Source organism: Culex pipiens, chromosome 2 (genome assembly GCF_016801865.2).
Source record: "Culex pipiens pallens isolate TS chromosome 2, TS_CPP_V2, whole genome shotgun sequence".
Classification (NCBI taxonomy): domain Eukaryota; kingdom Metazoa; phylum Arthropoda; class Insecta; order Diptera; family Culicidae; genus Culex; species Culex pipiens.
Window position 1 is genome coordinate 72,266,145 of NC_068938.1, and position 26,680 is coordinate 72,292,824.

Below are 26,680 nucleotides of genomic sequence, written 5' to 3' on the forward strand. Positions count from 1 at the left end.
GGTGGCGAATCGAGTTTTTAGCTTTGGTTTTGGGGGCCTATCAGTCTTTACAAGACTTCGAGCCAAACATTTCATTAGGGCACAAAACCAAAAACCGCAATTCGAGAAAATCGCTGGCAAAAAGTGGACAACTTGTTTCAATTCCTATTTAAAAAGAAAGCTTGACTGGTGGTTTTTTTACTGATGATACGATAAAACAAATCATTATCCTCAGCTCTGCTTTAATGCTTCTTAATTTATGTTGATTTTCGCAATAAAACTCATTATTTTAAAAAATCTCACTATTGGGCCCTTTTAACGTTCCAACTGTTGTTCATAATGGGCCCTTTCTAAATGCAATTTCGAAGAGAGCTGAAACATAGACTAATTAAAGACTAAACACTCCGAACATTTTTTTCAAAAAAATATGACTCATATGCTGTGAACCGCGTGAACCACGTTGAACCGCATCGGCTTACCCCCCCGTATGACAGATTTCCTTGGCCGCACTGCCTTTTTCAATTTTGCTTTGTGCTGTTTTGCGCGCGTATCGCATCGAGGCGCGCATCGTGTTTATTTTTGTTTTCGCATCAGCTGGACGGTGGAATTTTTGTTTTTGTTGCAGAACTCCTTCGATTATTATTCAAACAAAATGGTAAGATTTATGTGTTTTTAAATAGCATAAGATCAGTTGAGTAGTTCAAACTCTTCTTGCGATATGAGGATTTGAACATATCTCGGATGAGTTTTCAAAAAGCCGTAAGAGCCACCTTGACCTCTGACTTTATTTCCGGGTTTTCTCCAAATTGAAACAAAATTTCATTTTTGTTTAGTTCAGGGCACTTGAAGGACGTGTAGATGAACAATCTCAAGCATTTTCGTAATTGGTTTTTCGTAAGTAGGTCGAATACCGATGAAAAAGAGCTTTATTTACCAATGGCTCTTACGTCCTTTTGAAAACTAATCCGACATATTAACCAGATTTTCCTATCTTAAGCGAGAAATCATTTGTCTCTTTCCAGGGAATTCGCTGTCATGTCCTTGACCACGCCCGTGCACCGGCCTCCCAGATAAATGGAGCGGGGTCATTCGGTGCCCACTACCACCAAAACAAGTTGAAGGAAAAGCAAGAACTGGCGGAGAAGAAATGCTCGAGGGAAGGCGTGAAATGACCAGGCTGAAGAGTGCCGTTACCGTTTCTCAAGGACGTGTGCAAGAAGAAGGCTTCCCTACCAACGTAGACCCTGCCACCGAGAAGAACCGCATCCGCGAGGGGAAGGCCCAACCTAGGGCTACCGCAGCCAAGTCGTCGACTTATGTGTGGGTGTATTTGTGTGTATGTTACTGATGTAAATTTGTGGTTAAGTTTGAATTGAAAATATATAAAATTTACAGCTTTTTGTCGATGTTTAATCAAATATGCCGTTTCCCGAGCTGTTATGTTAGAACCTGGTTTTAAATTCCTTAGCCACAGAAATGTCTTTTGATGACCGTGACTTAGCAAAATACAATCATATTGTTACAAGTCTTTTTCATTTTGAATTTGATTGTAAATGATGATTGATCTAATCAACACTCTAGACATCTTTTTTAGTTTGAATGAACTTTTCGATTGAAAATTTAATTGATACTAAACAACTTAGAGCTATATCAGTTGGAACCTTGGTTGGAAATGTCCTGTAAGGTGGAGTTGAACAGCATGCTAATCAGGAGGGATTGCGTCTAAGAAAAGCTGCAGCGTATCCTGGTTCCGATCGGTTCAAATACATTCGATTCTACGACTTTCCCCGGGGTTCCGTGTACCGGAACCGGAAGCTTTCAAACCGACCACCATCGTGTTCATTCCGGCAAGCACACAAGCCTTTTGCAATCGTTGCTCTCGCGTGCTTAATTTCTTGTGAAACCGGTAATCGGAAGTACCAAGGGATGTTACATGACCGAATGCAGCACCTGCTGATCAACCCGGAACCGATGCCGAATGGCCATTTGTTCAATCGGCGACTTATTACGAAATCGACGGAAATAGAAGGCAAAATTAAAATTAAATTAGAAATTTTGGCGATCAGCCTGAACAACCTGTCGGTCGTTCCGGTTCTCCGATATTTTTGGGATGGCAAATGCATCCTCAAATAAATCGAATTTGTGTGTTTGTTTAGATTCACCAATCAAAACAAAAAAAAAGAAACGTCAGAAAATCGTCAGTGGAGCCAGTTCTTGACATTTTGATCTGTCATTTTTGACAGTGAACCGGCCGTGCCGAGGGGTCATAAAAAGGTTGAGTCATGGTTCAGATCCCACTGTATAGTCTTTTATTAGTCTATGGCTGAAAGGGCACTAAAGCGTTGTCACCTGATTGTTGTTTTGAATGATGTTTACGGGCCCTTTTGTTTAGTAAGAAATAATGAGGAATTCAGTAGAAATTTTGATTATTGGTGAAGTTTTGTGTGTAGATAAGGCATGTGAAACATACAAATTCTTCAAAAGTGTACTGAACAGCAGCCGCAGGCCGTATTAAATATTGTATTTCGACGAAGTTTTTTTCTGCAGAAATCCTTGGTGAAACTTAAACCAAACTTTGTTTTGAAGTGAATTAGTGTTAAGAATGTATGAAAAGTTCACTTTATAACATAGAAAGTTCCTTAACCACGAAAAACTAACGAAAAAGAAAAGGGCACAATTGAACTTTTTTTCTGGTTTGGAGTGAACATTGTTATGTGCCCTTTTGTTTTTTTGATTTTTTCGGAAATTGTTTGCTATCAATCTGATTCTTGGAGGGCATGTAGGGAGTGTACTAATGAATGGAATAGTGGAATAATCCCAAATGTTTACGTTTTGGTTTTGTGCCCTAATGAAATGTTTGGCTCGACTTTATTCGAGGGGCAAAACAATATTTTTTCAAAAAAACTTCAAAATTTTAATGGGAATTTAAGTGCAATCAGCTGAAATCAATTTTTTGTGAACTTTTTCTTGAAAAAACATGTTTTAGAACACGAAAAAATTAGTTTCCTAGTATAGCTGTAAACGCACTTCGGAAGGAACCGGCCAAGAAAAAAATGAAGAAAAGTGAAGAAAAGCCCCAAGAAATCATTCTCTCTTCTTTGTTCTGCTGTTCGTAAAGCCATTTCTTGACCCCTTTTCTTGGGAGCTGCGTATTAGCCCTATATATCAATGGCAGTGCGTGGCCGAATGGTTACGCTGTCCGCTTTGTAAGCGGATGATTCTGGGTTCGATTCCCATCTGCTCCAACCTTCCATCGGATGAGGAAGTAAAATTTCGGTCCCGGCCTTGGTTGTTAGGCCGTTAAGTCATTCCAGGTGTAGGAGTCGTCTCCATACCATAAGTACAAACAACACACCAAACCAAGCCTACTCCGGTGGAATCGCTGGCGGCGGTTGGACTCGCAATCCAAAGGTCGTCAGTTCAAACATTGGGGTGGAAGGTTCCTTGGAGTAGAAAAAGGTTTGGGTGCTCTCCCCATTCAAGCCTTCGGACTCCTAGGTTCGAGCAGAAACTTGCAATAGAGACCACAAAAGACCCGGGGGTCGTCAATGTGGATGGTTTGATTTTGATCAATGAAATAAAGAGTTATATAGTTGATAACAGATGCGTTAACGTATATTCAACCATTTTTATTGATTTTTGACAGACTTTCTTGCCAAATAGTCTAAATTACTATACTTTCTAAATTTACAGTTTTCTCATAGAAAAATCAAACAAATATTGGAAAGTTGTACACCAAATTGTTGGAAATAATTTTTCTCATCCGAATCCAGCATAAGTTTCCTAAAAATGTTGATCCTCTATAGAGGGCAAAAAGTTTACACTCGTACTACTTGAATTTTTTCTCAAAAGTTGTTCTAAGAGCTGTAAATTCAATTTTAAGTTTGCATTCCTATGTAACCGAACGGCGAAAATTTGAATCGTCATTCTTCGATACTTTGCGCCATCTGCCGGCATTATGGAGCCTTTAATCGCGAATAAGGGAAAACATAAAAAGATGGTAAATATTCAAAAAGTTTAAACTAAATAGATTAAAAATGCCTATCCAAAAACTTTTAACAACAATTATTAATTATAAATAAAATTTATTTATCAATAATTAAAAATTTCTTATATAAAAAAAACAGAAAATTTGAAATTCTTTAATTCTAAAACTAGAAATACGAAAGTTTAAAAATTATAAAAATACGAAATTATGAAATTATGAAGTTATGAAATTTCAAAAAATAAGCCTAATCGTTGTGTTTAGTAAAATAAACAACCAAAACGCAATTTTAGAACCCAATTTCAAGAAAAAGTATGAAAAAATTTGGACATTGTGTTCTTCAGCTTGGTCAACATTTTAAATTTAGCGACAGAGGTTCTGCCTAGGGCAGGGCTGAGCTGTAAGTTAGTCGAGGTTAGTCGTCGACTAACAAGTTCTTTACCAAAAATGTCGCCCTCCTTAAACAATTTGGCGCCCTCAGCAGGGCCCAAGAGAAACTTTGCATTTTGCAAATTTGCCAAGTTGCCGATTTGTGTTGCGTCTTCATGACAAAGATATAGCGCCCTCAGGAGGCCCTTGGGCGCCCAAAAATGCCATTTTTTGCAAATAAAAAAAAGAGCCTAAGGGAGGCTCGGGTTCTGCTATCTCCCACACGAGGCGCTGGTGTCGACTCATTTCACTGTGCTTGCTCTCATCGACCAAACAAACGATAAGTTTCAAATCCAAATGAGCGGGGTACATTTTCCCCAGTGCATGCACTGCTTTGACATTTTCGTTTGTTTTGCTTTGTGTTGCAAATTCCTTCGCGGTCATTCGTAGCGTTGTTCGGGGTCGATTCTTCCTCGAAATTGCGTGGTGATAAGTTTTATCAGCTCCGGAACCAAAATCGCCACTGATAAGCAATGAAAACAACCTGGATGAGTAGCGCGGCGCGTGTGTTGGTCGGTTAGGCGGTTTATTTGCCACTAGTGTTGCTTAAAATGGTGAATTACAACGAATGAAAGTGTCTTGAATATTAATTTAGAAAAAAAAAACGTCGAATTGTCTCAAATTGCTCTGCAGTGAAAATTTCTGACACAATCAAGAGTGAAAGAAAGTAACAAAAACACATCAGTGCCATTGAACCGCGGAAGAAAGGGGCCGCCCTGGCACGGCCTGATAAAGATTAGCCTCCCTCTGACGGCTGGCTCGGTGGGAGATGAATGTGGAACTGCGCGATTTCGAAATCAGTGACTCAGAAGCAGAGCTACTTCTCGAACGCGAACCTGCCTCGTCCGGACGGGGTGTCCCGCGAACCACGTACGGTGGTGCACGTTCCTTGCGATACCGGCGGAAAGAACCGTTCAAGCTGGGGAACTTTCTGAAAAATTTGTTCTGGTAAGTGTAGCGCTTTGTTTGCCTTGGAACGTCCTTGAAAGTGTGCATCCCCCTTTTTTTTTGGGTGGATCGATTAGGTGCGGAATCGGTCCCTGGAAATAGTGTGGCCTTCACATGTTTTTTTTGGCACGGTGCGTGTGGGTCTAACTAGTTATGTGCCAACACCCTTGCAGCGTAGGGCCAGCCCAGATTACTGCTTTCAAAAGGGAGAAAATTTGATGAATCATCTGCCTGATAAGATATCCAATTTATCCACCTTTGTGTGTTAATAAAAGCTGTCTTATCTGCTTTCCTCTGTTGACTGTTCTTCGCATTTTGCACTTGCTGTTTTATAAAGGAATCAACTGTGTTTAATTTTCATTATTTTTGGAAAATCATTAAATTAATTTAAATTAATTTTCCTTTAATCTGATTAAGCTTTTTTTATTATGGTATCTCGCCACTTATAAACTATAAATCTTAGCTAATATTTTTAAATGCATTTTAAAGAATTTGGTTTCGTGTTAGAGAATTCTACTACTTCCTACTAATCCTAAGAATAATTTAATTCGTGACTTACATTTTGCGAAAAAATCTCTTTTATATTTTTTGATAAACTGCCATCTGGTCAGTAAATTCTAGAACGGGCTAGAAATATTTGACCTAGTCCTACATTTTGAAAAAAATGAGTTAAAAAAACAAAAACAAGTAATTTTTTTTTCTTATTTTTAATGTAAAACTAACTTTGCAATCAAGAAGTACTTCGGTGAAATTTAAAAAATGTGCACTGTTTTCATGTTTTAGTCACTTCAAGGTATTTTTAGTAAAAGGAGCAAGTATGAAATTAAAAAAAAAAACTGGCCATGTTTGCCCATTCTTGAAGCTTATTTTTTTATTTTTTGGCTGAGAAAATTTCCTATATTTTGCTTTCTTAAACTTTGTTGATACGACCTTTGGTTCCAGAGATATGCAGGGTGGCCACTCAAGTCGGGACAAAGTCGGAAATTCATCAAAATCCGCAAAAAAAAGTCGGGAATTTTTGTGTTTTTTTTTTATTTGTCAAAAAGTCGGGACTCCCAAGCATACTTGTTCGAAAATTATTTCCTAACTCTTGAATAATTTTGTCATATTTTGTACAGTTTTTAAATTGAATTCAATCAATTTTTCTTAAGTAACTTTGTTTAAATTCAAGGTTCCTTTCATTATTTAAATTTATTTCAGAATAAAAAGGCCATTTAAGACATAAAAAATCCTAATAAATATTAAATGCATTCAACACAGATTTTCATATATTTTTTTTAATTTGTAAAAGGTTTTTACTAATTTTTGTTCAGCAAACAAGATCTATTTATCAAACAAACTTAACTGAAACAACAACAAAGTTAATCAAAAACTACTTGAAAAATAGAACCTAATTTTGACTAAAGTAAAGTTATGATTTTGTTTAAATATTGATTGAATATTTGAAAAAAGATTCCAACTAGAGTTTGGCAATGGTTTTTTTGGTGGTCATTTCAAATATTTTTTTCCAAAGGTTTACCTTGAAGTTTCAGTTTTTGGAAAACTTAAATATCTAATAAAATCCAATCGTTGTTCGTTCTGAATAAAAAAAAATTAAAACTTTATTACGTTTTGTAACATGAAAAAACATTAAAAAAGCAAAAAAAATAACAAATTTTGATTTAAATGATTGCAAATACGTTTGTTTAAAGTATTTGTCTCTCGAAACATTGCGCATAAAGTATGTTGTAAAACATAGAATCTTATCAAACCAAATTTTCAATTGAAAAAATTAAAACAGTTAAATACTAACAACTGGATAAATCAGATCAATATTTTCAAAATTTAGAAGGGAACTAAAAAAAATAAACGAATTTCTAGATATTTTTCTAAATTCGTTGAAATCGTGTAATCATGTTTTAAGCGTTCTATGATTTTAAATAAAATAAAATTAAAAATAAAATGTTATATTCAATTATCTTTAACTTTTTGCCATTTCAAGTTGAAATGAAGAATCAAAAACTATCATTTTTCAGTTTTAAAAAACAACATTGAAATTAGAAGTATTTTTAAGCATTCAGTTATTTTCCACAGACCATTATTTGTTTACGTTTTTACCCTGAATCAAAATAATGAGTGCTTCCATTTTAAAAGTATTTTTTAGGAGTTTGTTGTTGAGTTTCTTTTTTAACGAAAATTGTAAATAGTTTGATTTTTTTATTTGTTTAGATTATTTCGATGGTTGATATTAACTTTATTTGAAATCATTATTTCTATAAGAAATGCCTATTTTTTGAGTTTATGGAAAAGTCGGGAATTTGAAAATGGGATTTGAGTAGTCACCCTGGATATGGCCACACTGAACGCCCGACCATGGTAATTTTAAAGAACATTTGCTAAAAATGCTGCTTATTAATTTAACTGTGGCTTTTTGGTGGAAGTAAACGCAAATATGGTAAAATGTACCATGCTTCCACAAAATTGCATGGCAGCAATTAGGAAATCATTATCATTCTCTCCATATTGTAGGGTTAAATTACCATACCGCTCTCGACATAGTGAAACTGACTGCGTTAATCAGTGAATCCAAGCACGGAATGTTTTCAGCAAAAATACGTTGGTGCGTGTTCTCAATTTAACCCTACAATATGGTAGCAATTACCATGGTTGGGTTTTCAGTGCATGCAAAGAAATATAAAACAGGAAAAAATTAGATTTCCTAAGCGATGCCTCGAGGTCTAATCTTTAAATTTGGCAATTTGATTGTAAATTTCCTTAACTTTTCGAAAAAAAATCTATTTGGACACTATTTAAAAAAAAATCGAGAAAAAGCAAATTTTTAATTTAATATTAAACTTTCGATTTCTTTATCTTGAAAACGGTGCTCTTTATAAAAAAAATCTGTAAATTTGCATATTTAATTTTACATTAAAGACTAAAGTTAAAAAAACCGACTAAAATTTCTATTTTTTGCTAAAAAACACATTTTTTTAATCATACTCGGCGGCATGCTTCTCAATTGTCTCAAAAGTTGTGATTTTTGTTGGACATTTTTTGGGGTGATGTAAGCAGAAGATTCACAATTCCGCATATCTTATTTCAAGAAGCTTAAGGTGAACACCGAAAATTCGGTTCATTTTTTTTTTCAAAACAGAGCTATAAATATATTTATTTTATCTGCTTTTGACAAGAAGCCAATTAATTGAATCATTTTATAGTATTCAAAACAGATTTTCAGTTGAAAAAATAAGTTTTTTTTTGCAAAATTGTTTTTTCTATTTTGTGTGCACCAATATTAGTGTCTTGAGTATGTTTATCTTTTACTCTTTGGTCCCCCTGGGATTGGCAGCCAGTAAAATTTAAATGTTTGATTGCTTTTTAAACTTAAAAATGCAATTTTTAAGGGTGCACAGCAACGAAGGAAGTTGTTGTCTTCTTATTCCAAAATTGTCATACTTACGGACCCAATCCTGCAATAACGGAATTGTAAAACTAATCAAACTTTGTTGTAAATTACTTTATGGACACTACTTTAGGGGAAGAATAAAAAAAATATTTCGATAGTTCTCGTAGTTTTGAAAATACTAAAATATCTGTAACAAAAATCTTGGTGCAAAAGCTCTGGTTGATGTGCACCGTTAAATCGTTTTTGACGTCATTTTGCAAATAAAAAAAATACAAAAAAAAATAAAAATGGTCGAAATCGGCCGATTTCGAAGTGAATTGCTCATCTAAAAATAACTAAACAAAAATCCAATATTCCAAATCAAGAGTTTTTTTGAAAAGGTCTTATAAAGTATTGTCTTTTATATGTTTATAGGACCTTTTAAAAAAAAACTCTGGAAATGAAAGAAAATTGAAAAATTGCAAAATTAACCAAAATTCAGACGTTGAGGTTTGAATCTATCAATGAAACTAACGCATCCACTGTAAACCCACCTTCAATTCACCACGGCTGGAGTTGAGTGTCGGTTGTGTCAACGCTGTTTCTGGCCTTCTCCCTTCATTCATGTAAACACAACAACCCACTGAAACGGTACCGTTGTTGTGTGCGTTGAAAACTTCAACAGAGAGAAACGTCAATGAATGTGAGAGAGCGAAGAGGAGGAAAAGAGGGGTGCATCATCACACACCGTCACTGACTGCTGCTGGCTGATGTCAGTCGTTCGTTCTCTTTATTCGCGAAAAAAGTGCTGTTTTCTGCCCCTCCGATAGTTTCTGGCAAACTTTCTACAAACCCGTCGTCGTCGGTCTCTCGAAGCTCGGTCCGCGTCCGCAGAAAAAGCCACCAAAATTCATGAGCTACAAGTAATCCGCGGGATGGAGGACGCCTCGCAGCCCGCCCCGTCGTCGAATCCTGCGGCCATCGTGACCAAAGAAACGGTTCCGCTGATTGAGAAAAATCGCAAAAGTCGCCTCTGGCTGAGGTACGTAACTCGAGGCACACACACGAGAGAGACCTGGAGGAGGAGGATGGTGACGAATCAATGATGGCGCAGGAACTTACTTCATTTTCACCCACGATACGACTTGGTGTTTCTGGGAATTACCGTTTTTGCACTTGCGAATAGTAATTATTATGAATATTTAGTTCCAAACCGCGTTGCGGTATAGTTTGTGGCGTAAAAGTGACGTCGATGACCTAAAAATAAAGTGCACGGCAAAATCTTGTATCGATTTTCACCTGTGAGCGATACATAGTACTATTGTGTGTTTTGTTCGCGAAGTATCTGTCTGTCTCTTGGTAGTGTCGTCGGTTTTCGATGCCGGAAGTTTGTTATCAGCTATCGGGAATGATTAAAAATTACGTGGACTTGAGTACTCTTTAAATTCGCTTTGCAAAAGATACAGACCCATAGAACCAACGAAAATATTGAATATGGAACCATCTAATTTTGTTTAGATCTTATAAAGATATTAAGGCAATTCCAGCTTAAATCAAGATTTTTCTGGTACTTTTGAAACCGACCCTCTCCGATTTCAATAAAACTTTGCTGACATGTTATCCTAGGCTTGTATAAGCCATTTATGTGTATATGGAGCCAATTATACTCGAAAATGGCATTTGAGAAGGGCGTAAGTTGTAATCAAAGACAAACTTGTGAGGAATTGGGCGGACTTTCTGAAAAAAAATACTGAAAGAAAAATACACGCCACTTCTATGAGATTTTTCGATTTTTAAGTTTAGTAGTTAAATTTTAAGGAGATGTCACGATTTTTCTTCGTTCTAAATTGTTGAGGAAATAAGCTAAAATGTTACTAAAATACTCACGAAAAATGCAGAATGGTATGTCTCTCCTAAAAAAACAGAACATAATCGACTTTCCATAAAAAGATAACTGTAAGATATTGCATTCATTCAAGCATTCGATAAATAAAACCTTGTTGATTTATTTTTCTGAAGGACCTCGTGGCGCGGTGGTTAGCGGCTTCGGCTGCCGATCCCTAAGTTACTATGGGGTGCGGATTCGATTCCCGCCTTATCCTCCTGGCCTTCTATCGGAAGGGGAAGTAAAACGTCGGTCCATTTGCGTATAAGAGGTTTTGGGTGACTCACCACACATAACCTTCGGACGCCTAGAAATGAGCAGAAACTTGCAACAGAGACCACAAAAGACCCGGGGGTCGTTAAAGTGGATTGCTTTGTTTTTTTTTTTTTTGATTTATTTTCCTTTCATTTCTTAGATATTTTTTTGATTTTCAACCATTATTTCTTTGAGTTTTTCTATTGTTTAAAAAATATGAAAGATATGAAATTGGGCAGATTTTTTTTTTTATTCGTAATTTTGGATATTTTTTCCGCGTGCTGTTTGGCGACGCATTAGAAAAAAATAAAAAATCAGCATTTTTTTAACATCAGTTAATCAATGAATTAAACTTTAATACTTGTAACTTGATACTATTTGATATTTTAGGCCGTTGCAATTATTTTTCAAAGCTTATGACACCCTCCCCCTATCAAGATCGGCTCAAAACATCAGAAAACCTATTTTTTCGAATTGCTTCATAATTTAGACGTGAAATCACATGAAAACATTTCAATAACTTTAAATAAAATTTGTACCAGCCGTAAAACGTATAAAGTATCTTTCTAGATTTTTTCAATTTTTTTTAATAATTATTATTTATTGCCTGATTTTTTTAAAGAAAATTTTGAAGGGTGGGGGACAAATACCTCAAATAAAATGAACCTATTTTTTTATTGTTATTTGGAATTGTCTCAGTTTTCGTATTGATTTGTTGGTTTAGTAAAGCGTAACAATTGTATTTTTCGGTAAAATTCAATGCGACTAAAATTTCTTTTCCAAAATTGCTCAAAGGAAGGGTTTTGATCTCGCTTTTTATGAAATTAATCAGCATTTAAAAAAAATACCAAACCAAACACTTTTCTTCTCTAACTTGGCCTACTGTGTAAAGTTTACCGCAGAGATGATTCGTTGAATTAAATTGAGTTTGAGCACGGGTTGTGTGTTCAAACCACAATACAGTTCTGAATCTACAGGGGAGGAAGAAGCGTGGGGACACACCACCATACGCTCCGAGTTTTGGTTTTAGTTATTATTCGTTGGGAGCACCATGCTAAGAAGTTTTGGTGCTCCGGGACCCTCAAGGATGGGACATTGAATTTCCACAAATGCCCAGGACACTATTTGCCGTGGTTATAGCGCCACAACTCGCTCAGCACTTAAAAAAAAAAAACGAAGTTGACTTTATAGCTGTCGGCCACCATTGCTAGTACCAACCACTAGTGTCTTCCTTTTTATCTACAAGGACTTCGCCGCCCTGGGCTCCTAAGTGTATGAAAGTATGGCACGGAGCGACGGCGCCGAATACCCATATTTACACAAAGAATTTTAGAGCGCCCGCCGCGGGATTCGAACCAGCAACCTCTGGATTGTGAGTCCAGTGCGCGATCCGATTGATCCACACGGGCGGGACCGCTCAGCACTAATGATGCCATTATTTAATTATAATAACCACGCACTCAAGCACACAAACAGCGACACAAAAGAAATGAAAATGAGCATGCAAAACAAGACAGCGCGTCCCCGTGGTCAGCGCACTAATCATTTCAATTTACTATTTTTAATGACAAAAACAATTAAAATAACATCGAAAATGTATCAACATTGAATTCTTCTTAGATAGTTTACTAAAATTTTCCCAAAATATGGTGGAATTTGATGAACTCTACGTTTAAAAATTGACCCAAATTGGGTAAAATGAAACAAAAATGATGCTCAACTACAAAAAAAAAATGGTAAAACAAGTCATCCAACAGTGTTTCTTGTTCGAGGGAATCGTATTGACATGCTTCTATGTAGTATAGATTTTCTAACATTTGGGTACTTTCCGAGCAATTCCAACAAAAATATTTAAAAGCTGATTTTTCGAGAGGTCATTTTTGGCCAAAACGTATACCTCATTTTGACCCAATCTCACCCCCTAGACCAAATGTCACAACCCACTGACGTTACATAAATAATAAAATGAGCTCAATTGAAAAGTGGTCAAAGTCAAACTGATAGGAAATTTGACGAACTTTCGGTAAAAATATTTATGAAACTGAAAAATCAAGTCTGTCATATAAAAATGGCCAAAAATGGCCAAAACTTAGAGATTCCAATTTCCCGTTCCGGGAAAAAATTTCCCGGGAATTCCCGGGATTTCCCGAAAAAAAATATTTCCCGTTTCCCGGGAAATGTGTAAATTTCCCGGGAATTCCCGGGATTTCCCGAAAAAAATATTTCCCGTTTCCCGGGAAATGTGTAAATTTCCCGGGAATTCCCGAAATTCAAGCGGAAGTATACATTTTTTTAAATCGTGCTTGCCATTTCATTAGGGCACATAACTTTTTTAAGCAAGAGTGTGTCCCTTTCACACCTTATGTAAACTGTCATTTGAGTGAAAGGGATACACTATTGTTTACAAAAGTTATGTGCCCTTTTGAAATGTTAGGCTCCAAATTTTTAGATTTTTTTGAAAATGCTCTGAAAAAATAATAAATGAACAAACTCAACATGATTTTGTTCAATTAAATGTATTGTTTGGTTTATATATAATTAATCATATTATCAGAAATTATGATATCAGAATTATTTCTGATGATATTAATTTTTGAAGCAACTTGGAATAGATCTTGCTTAATGATTATTAAATTATTACAATTAGGTAAGCTTTTTACAGATTGATGTTATTTCATCAAAACAATATTAACTCCTTACCTCCAAATTAAAATTGAGATTCTTTTGCGTTTTTGTTTACCATGATCAAATGAGATGAAAATCGAATTTGTGCAAAAAGATTCAATTCAATTGGTTGAATACCTAGTACTAAAAAAATACAATTTGAAGTAAAAGAATTATGGAGCACTGGTGCAACTACAGGTGTTAGAGGGTTAAATGTGAAAAAATTGAAGACTTTTTGTGGAATGATGTTAATTTATCGTATAATTTAAATTATGTTGCATAATAAAACAAAAAAATCATTGAAATGATGTTTGTTCTCAAAAAATGCAAAAATATATTCAAAGCTTGCTTCAAATATTTGAAAACATTGGGTTGTTTGGAGTAAAACCAACACTAAAAAGCTTTACCATTTGTTCAAGAGCTGAAACCAGAATTTGTCATGAAAAATATAATTTCTGCATGTTTTTTTTCTCATTTCAATGTAAAATTGTCTGAAAAATCGATTCCCACTATAAGTTTTTAGAAATTTTGACGCTTAGACCACTTAAAAAAAACAATTTTAAAATAAACTGCTCATGTTTTCAACAACTCAATATTGTTTTATAAATCCTATAAAAAGGCAATAACGGTTTATTTTTGAAAAAAAAAATCCTTGTTGCATTTATTTACACTCGTTTATAGATATTTGTGCATGAAAATTAGCCACATTCGTGATCTATGAAAAACTTTAACATAAAAAAATCAACCCCTACCTGTCACAAGTTTTGGGTATCAACTGTGAACGCCTAGAACAATAAAACTCGAATCTCTGTGCTATTAATTAACAGTTGTTGGTCACCAACGGTGCCTACCATGTCAGTTGGTAGATCTCGGGGAATGAAAAAGAAATGTTAGTAACGCTTGTTGCTACTAGGACGGCTTCTTTACAATGTTCTAATCTAGTGGCAGTGCGTGGCCGAATGGTTACGCTGTCCGCTTTGTAAGCGGATGATTCTGGGTTCGATTCCCATCTGCTCCAACCTTCCATCGGATGAGAAAGTAAAATGTCAGTCCCGGCCTTGGTTGTTAGGCCGTTAAGTCATTCCAGGTGTAGGAGTCGTCTCCATGCCATAAGTACAAACAACACACCAAACCAAGCCTACTCCGGTGGAATCGCTGGCGGCGGTTGGACTCGCAATCCAAAGGTCGTCAGTTCAAACACTGGGGTGGAAGGTTCCTTGGAGTAGAAAGAGGTTTGGGTGCTCTCCCCATTCAAGCCTTCGGACTCCTAGGTTCGAGCAGAAACTTGCAATAGAGATTACAAAAGACCCGGGGGTCGTTAATGTGGATGGTTTGATTTTTTTTGAATCTATGCTCGATAAATGTCTGCATTCTTTTATTATAATTAAGATTCGCATCACAAACTTAAGTCTTTGATTTGAAAAGCGGCCAGGCCGACCTTATCACTAAGATTAACCGAAAAGATGATTCTTTTGAGAATTGATTGTGATTCGTTGTTATTCAAACAACAGCATACTAAACAATCACCCTATCCTTTCTTCCAGCTGCTGGTGCTGGGCCTGGCGGAAATGGTGCGCTTCCAAGGAGCTCAAGCCGCGGACGATCCTGATCGGTCGTCCGACGGCCGAAAAGTTCCCCCCGAACGAGATCCGCAACCAAAAGTACAACTTTTTCACCTTCCTGCCGCTGGTCCTTTTTGAGCAGTTTCGGTTCTTTCTGAATCTGTACTTCCTGATCATGGCCGCCAGCCAGTTCATCCCGGACATCCGGATCGGCTACCTGTACACGTACTGGGGTCCGCTGGGGTTCGTGCTGGCCGTGACGATTTGTCGCGAGGCGGTGGACGATCTGCGGCGGCACAAGCGCGATCGCGAAGTCAACTCGCAAAAGTATAAGCGGTTCGGGGGGGTTGATAAACCGCCGGAGCTGGTTTCGTCGTCGAAGCTGAAGGTCGGGGACATTGTGATGGTGGAGAAGGATGAGCGGGTGCCGGCGGATTTGATTCTGCTGCGGACCAGTGATAAGAGTGGGGCGGTTTTCGTGCGGACGGACATGTTGGACGGGGAGACGGACTGGAAGCTGAGGTTGGCGGTGCCGGCGACGCAGAAGTTGGCGAGTCATAACGATCTGTTTAGCATTGGGGCGTCGCTGTATGTGGAGAAACCGCAGCGGGACATTCACACGTTCATCGGGACGTATTCGAAGGTATGGGTTTGGTATTGTGTGGGAATTGATTGGATGGATTTGTAACGGGTTTGTTCGTTTCAGTTGGAAGGTTCCGAGGACGAAGGTCTGACCGTGGAGAACACGCTGTGGGCCAACACGGTGGTCGCGTCCGGCACGGCCGTTGGAATCGTCATCTACACCGGGGCGGAAACAAGAAGTGTCATGAACAACTCGCAGCCGCGCAGCAAGGTGGGACTGCTCGATCTGGAGATCAACGGGCTGACGAAGGTGCTGTTCTGTGCCGTTATCGGGTTGTCCTTTGCGATGATGTGTCTGAAGGGATTCAACGGGCCGTGGTATCGGTACATGTTCCGGTTTGTGTTGCTATTTTCGTACATCATCCCGATCAGCTTGCGCGTTAACCTGGACATGGGCAAGGCGTTCTACTCGTGGCAGATTCAAAACGACGAGGAAATTCAAGGAACGGTGGTACGATCGACGACCATTCCAGAGGAACTGGGTCGAATATCGTACCTGTTGACCGACAAGACGGGCACGTTGACTCAAAACGAGATGATCTTCAAGAAGATTCACGTCGGAACGGCGGCCTACGGACGGGACACATTCCCGATGGTTTCCAGCGCGATTCAGTCGGTGTACAACAGCATAAATGTGCACGGGGAAGCGTCGCCGGCGAAGCCTTCCGGGTATCAACCGCGGTTGAAGAAGCCCGAAGGGTGGCGCATCTGGGAATCGGTAAAAGCGCTTGCCTTGTGTCACAACGTGACGCCGTCTTACGACAACGGTAATGGAATCAATGGTAACGGTGCTGATCGGAGGAACTCCCCGACGCGATCAATTTCCGTTGAGGCACCCGTTGAGCCGTCGAAGCTTCCGGAAAAGACTTACCAGGCGTCAAGCCCGGATGAGATTGCGCTCGTCAAGTGGACCGAATCGGTTGGGCTGACACTGATCAACCGCGACTTGAACCACATGACACTGCAGATCCGGGAGAAAGAAACCCAACGGAACTCGATGAACGAGAACGCCTCGATCAACACGACGGTCACGAACCTGTCGGTGAACTCCAAGACGGACCTAAACTCGCCGTCAAGCTCGGGCAGCGTGACCTCGTTGAACTCGCTAAATGGAGGCCTCATGAAGTATCAAATCCTGCAGACGTTCCCCTTCACGAGTGAAAACAAACGCATGGGCATTATCGTAAAAGAGTTGAACACAGGCGAGATCACGTTCTACCTGAAAGGTGCCGACGTGGTCATGTCCGGCATCGTCCAGTACAACGACTGGCTGGCGGAGGAAAGTGGCAACATGGCCCGCGAGGGCCTTCGCACGCTGGTCGTCGCCAAGAAGGTGCTCACCGAAGATCAGTACAACGATTTCGAGACGCGCTTCAACGCGGCCAAGGTCAGCGTGACCGATCGCGGAACGAAGGTTTCCGCCGTCATCGAGAGTCTGGAGCGCGAGTTGGAGCTGCTCTGCTTGACGGGCGTCGAGGACAGACTGCAAGACCGGGTGCGGCCAACGTTGGAGTTGCTGCGCAACGCCGGCATCAAGATCTGGATGTTGACGGGCGACAAGCTGGAGACGGCGACTTGCATCGCCAAGAGTTCCCACCTCGTGGGCCGGAATCAGAACGTGCACGTGCTGAAGAGTGTGCTCACGCGAACCGACGCCCATCTGGAGCTGAACCAGTTCCGGCGGAAGCAGGACTGCGCGCTGGTGGTTTCCGGCGAGAGTTTAGAGATCTGTCTGCAGTATTACCAGCCAGAGTTCATGGAACTGGCCACGGCCTGCCCGGCGGTGGTCTGCTGCCGGTGCAGCCCCACACAAAAGGCGCAAGTCGTGTCCCTCATCCAGAAGTACTCCGGAAAGCGAACCTGCGCCGTAGGCGACGGCGGTAACGACGTCAGCATGATCCAGCAGGCGGACGCCGGTATCGGTATCGAGGGTCGCGAAGGCAAACAAGCTTCCCTCGCGGGCGATTTCAGCATACCGCAGTTCTCGCACATCGCCAAACTGCTGATCGTGCACGGTCGGCGCTCGTACAAACGATCCGCCGCACTCTCCCAGTTCGTCATCCATCGGGGTCTGATCATATCAACGATGCAGGCCGTCTTCTCGGCCGTGTTTTACCTTTCCTCCGTGGCCTTATACCAGGGATTCCTGATGGTCGGCTATGCGACGCTGTACACCATGTTCCCGGTGTTTTCGCTCGTGCTGGACCAGGACATCAGCTCCAACATTGCGCTCACCTACCCCGAGCTGTACAAGGAACTGTCCAAGGGACGCAGCTTGAGCTACAAGACGTTCTTCATGTGGGTGCTAATCAGCATCTACCAAGGTAATGTTGATCGCTTTCGCTTAAGAATCTTTAAACTAACCCCTGTTTTGACATTCAATTAAGGTGGCGTCATAATGTACGGCGCGCTAATCCTGTTCGAAGACGAGTTCATCCACATTGTGGCGATCAGCTTCTCGGCACTAATTCTGACCGAGCTCATTATGGTCGCGCTAACCATCAGAACATGGCACAAGTGAGTTTGATATAACATTCGATGTGCTTTTAAATTTTTAATTTTAATGTATTTGTCTTCTATTCTAGATTGATGGTGCTTGCCGAACTGTTTAGCTTAGTGCTCTACATAATCTCACTGGCGGTGTTGCATGAATACTTTGGTAAGTCAAGCTTAAATCTAGGGGAAATTCTCGTATGTTTGGCAGGTTAAGCACTCGCTCCTAACTCCATCCAATTTGTTGATTTTCACTATTCAAACAACTAATTTTGCAAAACTTTTGATAGAAACTGGCTTGCTCACTTCTTATTGAGCTATTTATCACTCCATTTCAGTTGAAAACGCTTTTAATTAGCTTTAATTGAATGTCAAAGTTCTGACCTGCCAACATTAGAGGCACGCTGGAATTAGATGCTGTTCCCTTATTATGGTTGATTGAATTTCTAAGTTGCAATGGCCTGCAAAACTTGGAAAAAAAACTTTAAAATTGTTGAAAGTTTCAAAATAAGTTAAAAAAGACTTTTAAAAAGAATTGTAAAGATGCGAAGGTAAACATGTTCGGCCATATTGGATCAAATTGGGACTCAAAAACAACTTTTGTTTCGGTCGAGGCAGGTTTCCGGTAGCCACAGTAGCCAAATTTGAACGGAACTGAAAGGAACCCAATACTTTAAATGTGATTGTTTTAATACCAAGAGAACGTTGAGATAAACGCCGCATTATACATGGATTTCACAAAATAACCATTTTTGTTTAAAACTCAAATTGATAAAAACTACACAGTAAAAAAAATCATGGTAATATTACATCTGGAAATGAGTATATCTTTTATGTCAGATAAAATGTGTAATTTTACCTCTAAAATTGTGAAAATTTACCACTTTTTCGTTGTTATGCTACTTTTCAGTCTAAATTGATGTAATATTACATCATAAAAGAGGTAATATTGAATCCTTCCAATTTTACAGCTTCCAAAATTACACAATTTTTTGCTGTGTAGTGCGTCCATTCCAGGATTTCCCGAGACAGAATTTCCTGGAATTTAAAAAAAAACGAAATTTTTCGAACTTCGGATAATCGGATTTTTTTTTTCTTACTTTTAACATTAAACAAGAGTTTTGAGACCCTATTGTGGTTTTCAAAAATGCATTTTTTTTTCAATATGTTGACACCGCCATTTTGGCCACCATCATTTTGGAGTAGTTTATGGGTCATACTAAAGCTCGATCATTAAAAATAAAACAATGAAAAAAAATGTTTTTCTTGATTCGTACTGTATAAAATTTAACATTGACTGGATGTTATTTTCTTTCTTTCCGTTTCTTTTGTATATTGTTTTATTTTTTAGAAATTATCAATATTTATTTTTAATTTTTCCAGTCAGGCCGTTGCAAATATTTTTTGAAGTTTATGTCCTTCGGCTCTGACCAAAGTCAAGGGGGGGGGAGGGGGGGGGGGCAAATAATAATCATAAAAAAATGAAAATACAAGCCTAGGCTTCAACATTTGGATCAAAAAAGTGCTTTAAAATGCATTCTTCACGCGTCTAGTTGCTTTCCAATCATTAGTTTTCAAAATATCGAGATATTGACGGAATTTTTTTTAACAAAAAAAAAACAAACTTTTGTTTGTTGGGACTGTACATTGGTAGGAGCAGGGGGGGCAGAATGGACCATGGGGGCAGAATGGGACACCCTTGGTTTTGGGCTTTAGAATGGATTTAGACCAACTCTAAGGCAAGGGTTTTATAAAGTACGTCAAATAACATCACCATACCGAAAACGACGTTTGAATTCATTGTATTTTTCAAATTATGCGCAAAAATGTAAATTTATTGAAAAACCACGCAAAAGTTGTTTTTAAATTAGCTTTCTGAAATGTTGGATTGTTTGAAAAAGTTTGTTCAATGTTTGGATTTTTACCAGAAGCTATTACGAAGGTAATCAAACAAGAACGGAAGCTTCAAATCATTTAGAGGCTTGGTGGTGGAATTGTTAAATTAAAATCCACTTGGGGGCAGAATGGACCACTCTTTTCCTGCCTTATAAAAACAATCAAAAATTACGAAATTTGAGCTAAATGGATTATTTCACTCCTGGTAGCTTCACAAATCACGTTTAATGCAACATTAGTTGATTTTTTACTTGTTTTGATGCTTATTTGTAAAAATAGTGTCTTATTTCGACATATTTACACTATTTTCAAAAATGTTTGTTTTGTTAAGTGAATATTTTTATAAAAGTTATCAAACTTCATGCAGGCCAAGGATTGATACCTAAGAGCATGCAATGGCACTGACCTTGTTGCGTGCTCTTCGGTTGACGTCCACGTAAGGAACATCCTGGAAGGAGCGTAACTAACTACATCCGTAGTTCTGTTAGATCATCCGAATTATCTTGATCAGAACAGTATAGCTCTGGTTCCTTGCGAGTGTCCTATTTTCTTACCTCCACGTTGGCTTGGTTTTCATGATGACCTAGCTGGTGGCCTGTGGAAACGGATCGTAAACCTTTAACCACCGCGGGTCAGAGTCGAGACGGCTAAAAGAAAGGGGCGCGACAGTGTGGGAAAGGGAAGTAATTTGTGATTGTAGACGGTATTGTTTTGATTCGCAGTATGTTGAGTCAACTGCTGTGGATGTACCTGAAACATCGCACAACGGGTTTCTCTTCTCTTCATTCTCAGCTACCACCTATCTCCTATTTTTATTTTGCTCTACTGATTCTCAATTCTTTACTGATTCTTCAATTTAATATCCATCATTTGATTTTGATTTTACTAACTTTTGATTGTCTTATCTCTCAAACTTTTCCACTATTTTTTACCAATTGATACTGCTGTAACCTTAAAAATATACTTTTCCTTAATGTACTAGTAATATCAGGTCTATTTATCATTTGCCTAATCTTTTTTGATTTTATTGCGAATTTATTTATTTGAACAATTCTTTATTTGTCCTATAAATTATCATTACTATAATCTAAGCTTGTTTTGTATCTTTATTTATTAACTATTGTCTTATTTTACATCTAATACATCCAGCTTCTCATTTTTATTCTTTAAAATACGCTCATCATTCTCTTACTATTGATTCTTGATTTTTTATAAAATATATTCTCTTTTACTGTCTATTGTTTTCAATCTTCACCCTTTTTTCAAACAAGTAAGGTTCGAGCCCTTACTCAATTTATGGAATGATTAAAGGATTAACACAAATATTACTATTGTACTTTTGAAAAACTTTTCTAAAATGCTTAGGACCAAAATATTGTAACAAAACACCGCGACAAAAGAAATAGCAACAGATTAACACGACTCAACAATAGGTAAGATTTCAGGAGAAAACAATAATACAGTAAAATAACAAATAGTTTTTGAATTCAAACTAAAAATATAACAGTTCTTGCTTTAATGAAAATTGATAGGCACACTTTAAATGGTTAGGCGCTTATACTTACATCAAACCCTACGTAATGTACCACCCCCGGCCGAGTTAAAATGCGTAACCGGAAAAGAAGGTGTGCATGCCTGGCACGAACACTCAAAGCGTGTTCTAGCGTGCTGCTCGTACTGACTCAGAGCAAGGGTGAGATGTAGGTGTAAGGGCAGTGCGTGTTCGTCGGGAACCTGGTGCATAAGATCGGTCAAGGCCCGTTCTTACACTGAAAATTGCGAATTGCGAATTGCGAAAAGTTATCAAACTTCATGGAAACTATGTTGGAAAGGTTACTTAAGTCATTTCTTATCACCTTTCGACGTTGTATTAGACGAAATGGCTTGTTTTCTAAGGTGGTCCATTCTGCCCCGCAGGGTGGTCCATTCTGCCCCGCACCCTGGAAAAGAAGTCGAAAAAACACTTTTTTTTAAGTGCATCAAAAATAGTTTTTTTGCTGAAAATTTTCATCAACCAGTATACTGCCGTTCTACGCATAATTGTCCCATGTCATTTTTTTGTCGATTTTGACTTTTTACCATTTTTATGATTAGTTTGTCGTATACTTTTAGAAAAACACATAAAATCTGGTACTTTGTTCGGAAACTCACTGAAAACAACATCAAGTCTGTTTGTCCCATCGTTGTACTTCTACGCATAATTGTCCCACCAAGTATTTTCTCATACGGAATCAATAGTTTTATGAAGCATTATGTCGTGTTTACCTGTTGTTTAGCAAGAGGATCACAAAAAAGAGTGATACACTGCTAACTGGGGCGATTAGGGACACATAGGGCGAATAGGAACCCACGGGACAATTATGCGTAGAAACACAGAAATCGATCGAAAAATTTCAATCGCGTTTTTCTCAGTTGCACTTTTTCGAACATGGGACAATTATGCGTAGAACGGCAGTATACAACATTGAAGGAAACATCCCAAAGCATAAGCTTACTACACTGGATTCATAAATTTGTAAGTTTTTGTAAGATTTTCGGTACATTTTACTTAGCCGGGCCATTCTGCCCCCCTGCCCCTATTTCATGAAAATTTAAAATGTTTTCAAAGGAGTTCAAACATGCTAACACATTTTAACTGGTTTTCAGTTGATTGAACTTTAATTTTCTTTAAAATTTTTAAGTTTTCGAAAAAAAAAATTGCCCCCTGATTATTCAGGCCGACTTTGAAAGGGGGGCGACATAAACCTTGAAAAATATTTGCAACGGCCTCACTTGAAAAAAAAAAAAAGGAAATAAAATAATCTGAATGACATTGGGTAAAGAATTGTGATTGATTTAAAATCCGGAGCACTACAAATTACATAAATTTTTAATGCTTTTATCTATCAGTTAATGTTAATCAATCATTTTTTTGATTTCAAGCTTTAAAATCTTAAGAATTATTTTGAACATTTTTTTAGGACCATTTAGAAAATGTTACGGGATTACTCGGGATTTGAAAAATATTTTTCTCGTTTCCCAGAAAATTCAAAGCTCGGGAAAGTTGGACACTAGGGTGTAATATGGTTGTATGGAAAAAATAAAGTTGTCCAAATTTAGCGAGCACAGCATTTTTTCAGTTGCTTTTGGGGTCCTTAACAACTCCCCAAAGTATGGGAACGATTGGTTAAGTCCTCACTTTGCGCAAAACGATTCAATTTTCCATATAAATTTGTATGGGAAAACCAATGTGGATTTTGATATTTATTTTTCCCGAAGAGAGTATGGTGTTAACTTGCTCCTAAAAAAAAGATACAGCGTGTTCAAAACCCGTCTAAATCGTGTTTTTGCTCGAAAATCACGTTTTAGACGAGTTTTGAGGACGCTGTATCTTCTTTCAGGGACAAGCTAGCACCATACTCTCTTCGGGAAAGTTGTAGAGCACCTTCCAGAGCATCCGAATATGAATCCGGTTTAAGTACAGCGTGAAACGTGGATTTTATAAATATCAAAATCCAAAAACATTGGTTTTCCCATACAAATTTATATGGAAAATTGAATCGCTTTGCCAAAGTGAGGACTTAACCAATCGTTCCCAAACTTTGGGGAGTTGTTTAGGACCCCAATAGGCACTGAAAAATTGCTGTGCTGGAAAATCGATTTAGATATTACACCCTATTGGACACCATACTAAAAACTGTTTTGTTCTTATAAAACATAGTTGTTTTGTAAATATATTTTTTCAATAAAAGCTGGAAAGAAGAGTTCACTAGCGTGCCCAGTCCAGCTCCTGGGGGACAATAACAATGAGAGTAAAATATCGCCGTTTATGGACAACCCCTAACTTAATAATTAGAATAAATAAAGGCCAAGTTTTCTTTTAAAAAATTTCAACTCGCCAGTTTATTAGAAATACATAATATTGTATTTTGAATAGAAAATCATTTTTGTAACTGAAATATTTTCATACTACATATATCGAACATATTTTTTTAAATAAATCTGGCTTAAAACTAAATATTAAACAAAATCCCCCCCTTCAACAGACTGGGAGTTCATCTGGTCGTGGGAGTTCCTGTGGAAGGTCCTGGTGATTACGCTCGTGTCCTGTTTGCCGCTGTACATTTTGAAATTCCTGCGCAAAAAGTTTTCCCCGCCGTCGTACTCGAAGCTTTCCTAAGGTAACGGCATCGCAGCAGCAAGAGAGATACACGTACACTAAACAACACAAAGAAAATTCGAAAAAAGTAATCTTAAACTTTCGTCGCAAGTTTTTCGACCCTCACAAAGAAACAACAACAAAAAAACACTACTAATAAAACAAGGCTAAAACGTGGTTTACGAGACATCTGAACTGAAATGAGTGTTATTGCTTTACCTTTATCGTTACTCACAATTTAAACTTATATTTGGCTGAAAGTTCTGTTTCTATTTACTATTTAATTTACTGTTTAATATATTAGTTAAATTTTCCTAAAAAAGACAAAACACGAAAGGATCTATGATTTATATTCGACGCACTTTTACATCATCACCAAAGTATTATTTATCGTTTTGCTTTACACAGTCGCACAGTTTAATTTTATTTAGCACAACAATATATTTCTGTACACGTTTAAAACACAACCCACTCCCTCTATTTTTCTTCCATTAATGGTAAGCCTTATTACAAAAAAAAAAAAAACAGAGAAAGAGACGAAAAGCAACATTTGAACAGTTAACAGGTCTGCCGTTGTCTTGTGATTTTAAGGATCAATGTTCGTGATATATAATTTTAGTTCTCGTTACGTCAGCTTATGTTAAATACTTTATTTTTTTCTTCAAAAATCGTGGCAATTAAAAAACAAAAACATCAGCACATTGTGTCGTACATGCAATCAGGAGAGAAAGATTTAACAAGCAACAAACCACACCACAATTAACAATTCAGTAACAAAAATAGCTGTTCGCGTCGTCAAGCAAAAAAAAAAAAGAGTATGAGTCGTTAAATTTGTGTTTTATACGGTTGGTAGCTGAAATCGACACAATTATTTATTCGAAAAGCGATGGTAAACGAGCGAGAGGGGCTGAGGCGTGTCTAAACTAATCGAGAGAGGGAGATCATAGGGCATAGGTTCAAAGAGAATGTAAATCGAGAGGAGACAATGACGAACTTATGCATGACAGAGAAGAGACTCTATGATGACTATTAAATGGAAAATAATATTAAAACAAAACTTGAATTTACTAAATACTGCTTTGTTATTGATCCGAAAATCCATACAAACTTCAAGATAATAAGATTTTTATTATCTTTTATTAAGAGGTTAAATTAATCTTCGAATCATACAAATTCGGTCATTATCGGTATCATACATACGAGCAATTCCAGCTCAAATCGGGAATATTTCTGGTACTTTTGTACCCGACCCTCTCCGATTTCAATGAAACTTTGTAGACATGTTATCCTAGGCCTATACAAGCCATTTTTGTGTATATGGAGCCAATAGTACTCGAAAATAACATTTGAGAAGGACGTAAGGTATTTAAATATTTTTGTATTTTACAATTTAAAAATTACTGTATCTCGAAGCCGTTGATCGTATCAAAAAGTTGTCAAAGACAAACTTATAGGAAATTGGACGGGCTTTCTGAAAAAAATACACTGAAACAAAAATACACGCTACTTCTATGAGATTTATCAATTTTTAAGTTTAAAACTTAAATTTTAAGGTGATGTTACGATTTTTTCTCGCTCAAAATTTTTGAGGAGTAGCCTTAGATGTTACAAAAAGACTCACGAAAAATGCAGGATGGTATGCCTCTCCTAAACAAATACAAAAATCATTTACTGAAACTGTTTTTTTGAATAGTGGTCCAACCGTCATTTTTTTCAAAAACCGATGGTGGGAATCGATTTCCCAAACAAATTGACATCCATTTTGACCATTGTCTTATGTCCAATCCTTGTGAAGATACAACGGCTTCACAAGGGCTCGAGATCGAGCCTGAATCGAGTCGAGGCTCGAGCCAAAATTCTCAGAGGGTCACAAGGATTGGACATAGGACAATGGTCAATATGGATGTCAATTTGTTTGGGAAATCGATTCCCACCATCGGTTTTTGAAAAAAATGACGTTTGGACCACTTAAAAAAAACAGTTTTAGTAAATGATTTTTGTATTTTTTTAGGAGAGGCATACTCCATCCTGCATTTTTCGTGAGTCTTTTTGTAACATCTATTTCCATTTCCTCAAAAATTTTGAGCAGAAAAAATCGTGACATCACCTTAAAATTTAAGTTTTAAGCTTAAAAATTGACAAATCTCATAGAATTAGCGAGTATTTTTGTTTCAGTGTATTTTTTCAGAAAGCCCGTCCAATTTCCTACAAGTTTGTCTTTGACCACTTTTTGATATGATGCAATGGCTTCGAGATACAGTAATTTTTAAATTGCAAAATACAAAAATATTAAGATTCCTTACGTCCTTCTCAATTGTTATTTTCGAGTACTATTGGCTCCATATACACATAAATGGCTTATATAGGCCTAGGATAACATGTCTACAAAGTTTCATTGAAATCGGAGAGGGTCGGGTACTAAAGTACAAGAAAAATTCCT

At 37.7% G+C, this 26,680-nt stretch overlaps 1 protein-coding gene and 1 long non-coding RNA gene across 3 annotated transcripts; both read left to right on the forward strand.

The window, feature by feature from the left end:
* The first annotated feature begins 470 nt into the window (after positions 1-470).
* On the forward strand, positions 471-1,379 carry LOC120422381 (uncharacterized). Its single transcript, XR_005606122.1, has 2 exons — positions 471-634; positions 1,002-1,379. It is a non-coding gene; the product is annotated as an uncharacterized LOC120422381 (long non-coding RNA).
* A 3,416-nt stretch (positions 1,380-4,795) lies between these two features.
* On the forward strand, positions 4,796-24,929 carry LOC120422502 (probable phospholipid-transporting ATPase IIA). 2 transcript variants are annotated; one of them, XM_039585960.2, is made up of 6 exons: positions 4,796-5,341; positions 15,054-15,714; positions 15,778-18,037; positions 18,101-18,230; positions 18,299-18,372; positions 24,128-24,929. In XM_039585960.2, the coding sequence occupies exons 1-6, from the start codon at positions 5,163-5,165 to the stop codon at positions 24,259-24,261; spliced, it is 3,438 nt and encodes a 1,145-aa protein (XP_039441894.1). In that variant the 5' UTR covers positions 4,796-5,162; the 3' UTR covers positions 24,262-24,929. The 2 variants fall into 2 exon arrangements, with proteins under 2 accessions (XP_039441894.1, XP_039441902.1); XM_039585968.2 differs by lacking the exon at positions 4,796-5,341 and adding an exon at positions 9,470-9,747.
* Positions 24,930-26,680: the final 1,751 nt, after the last annotated feature.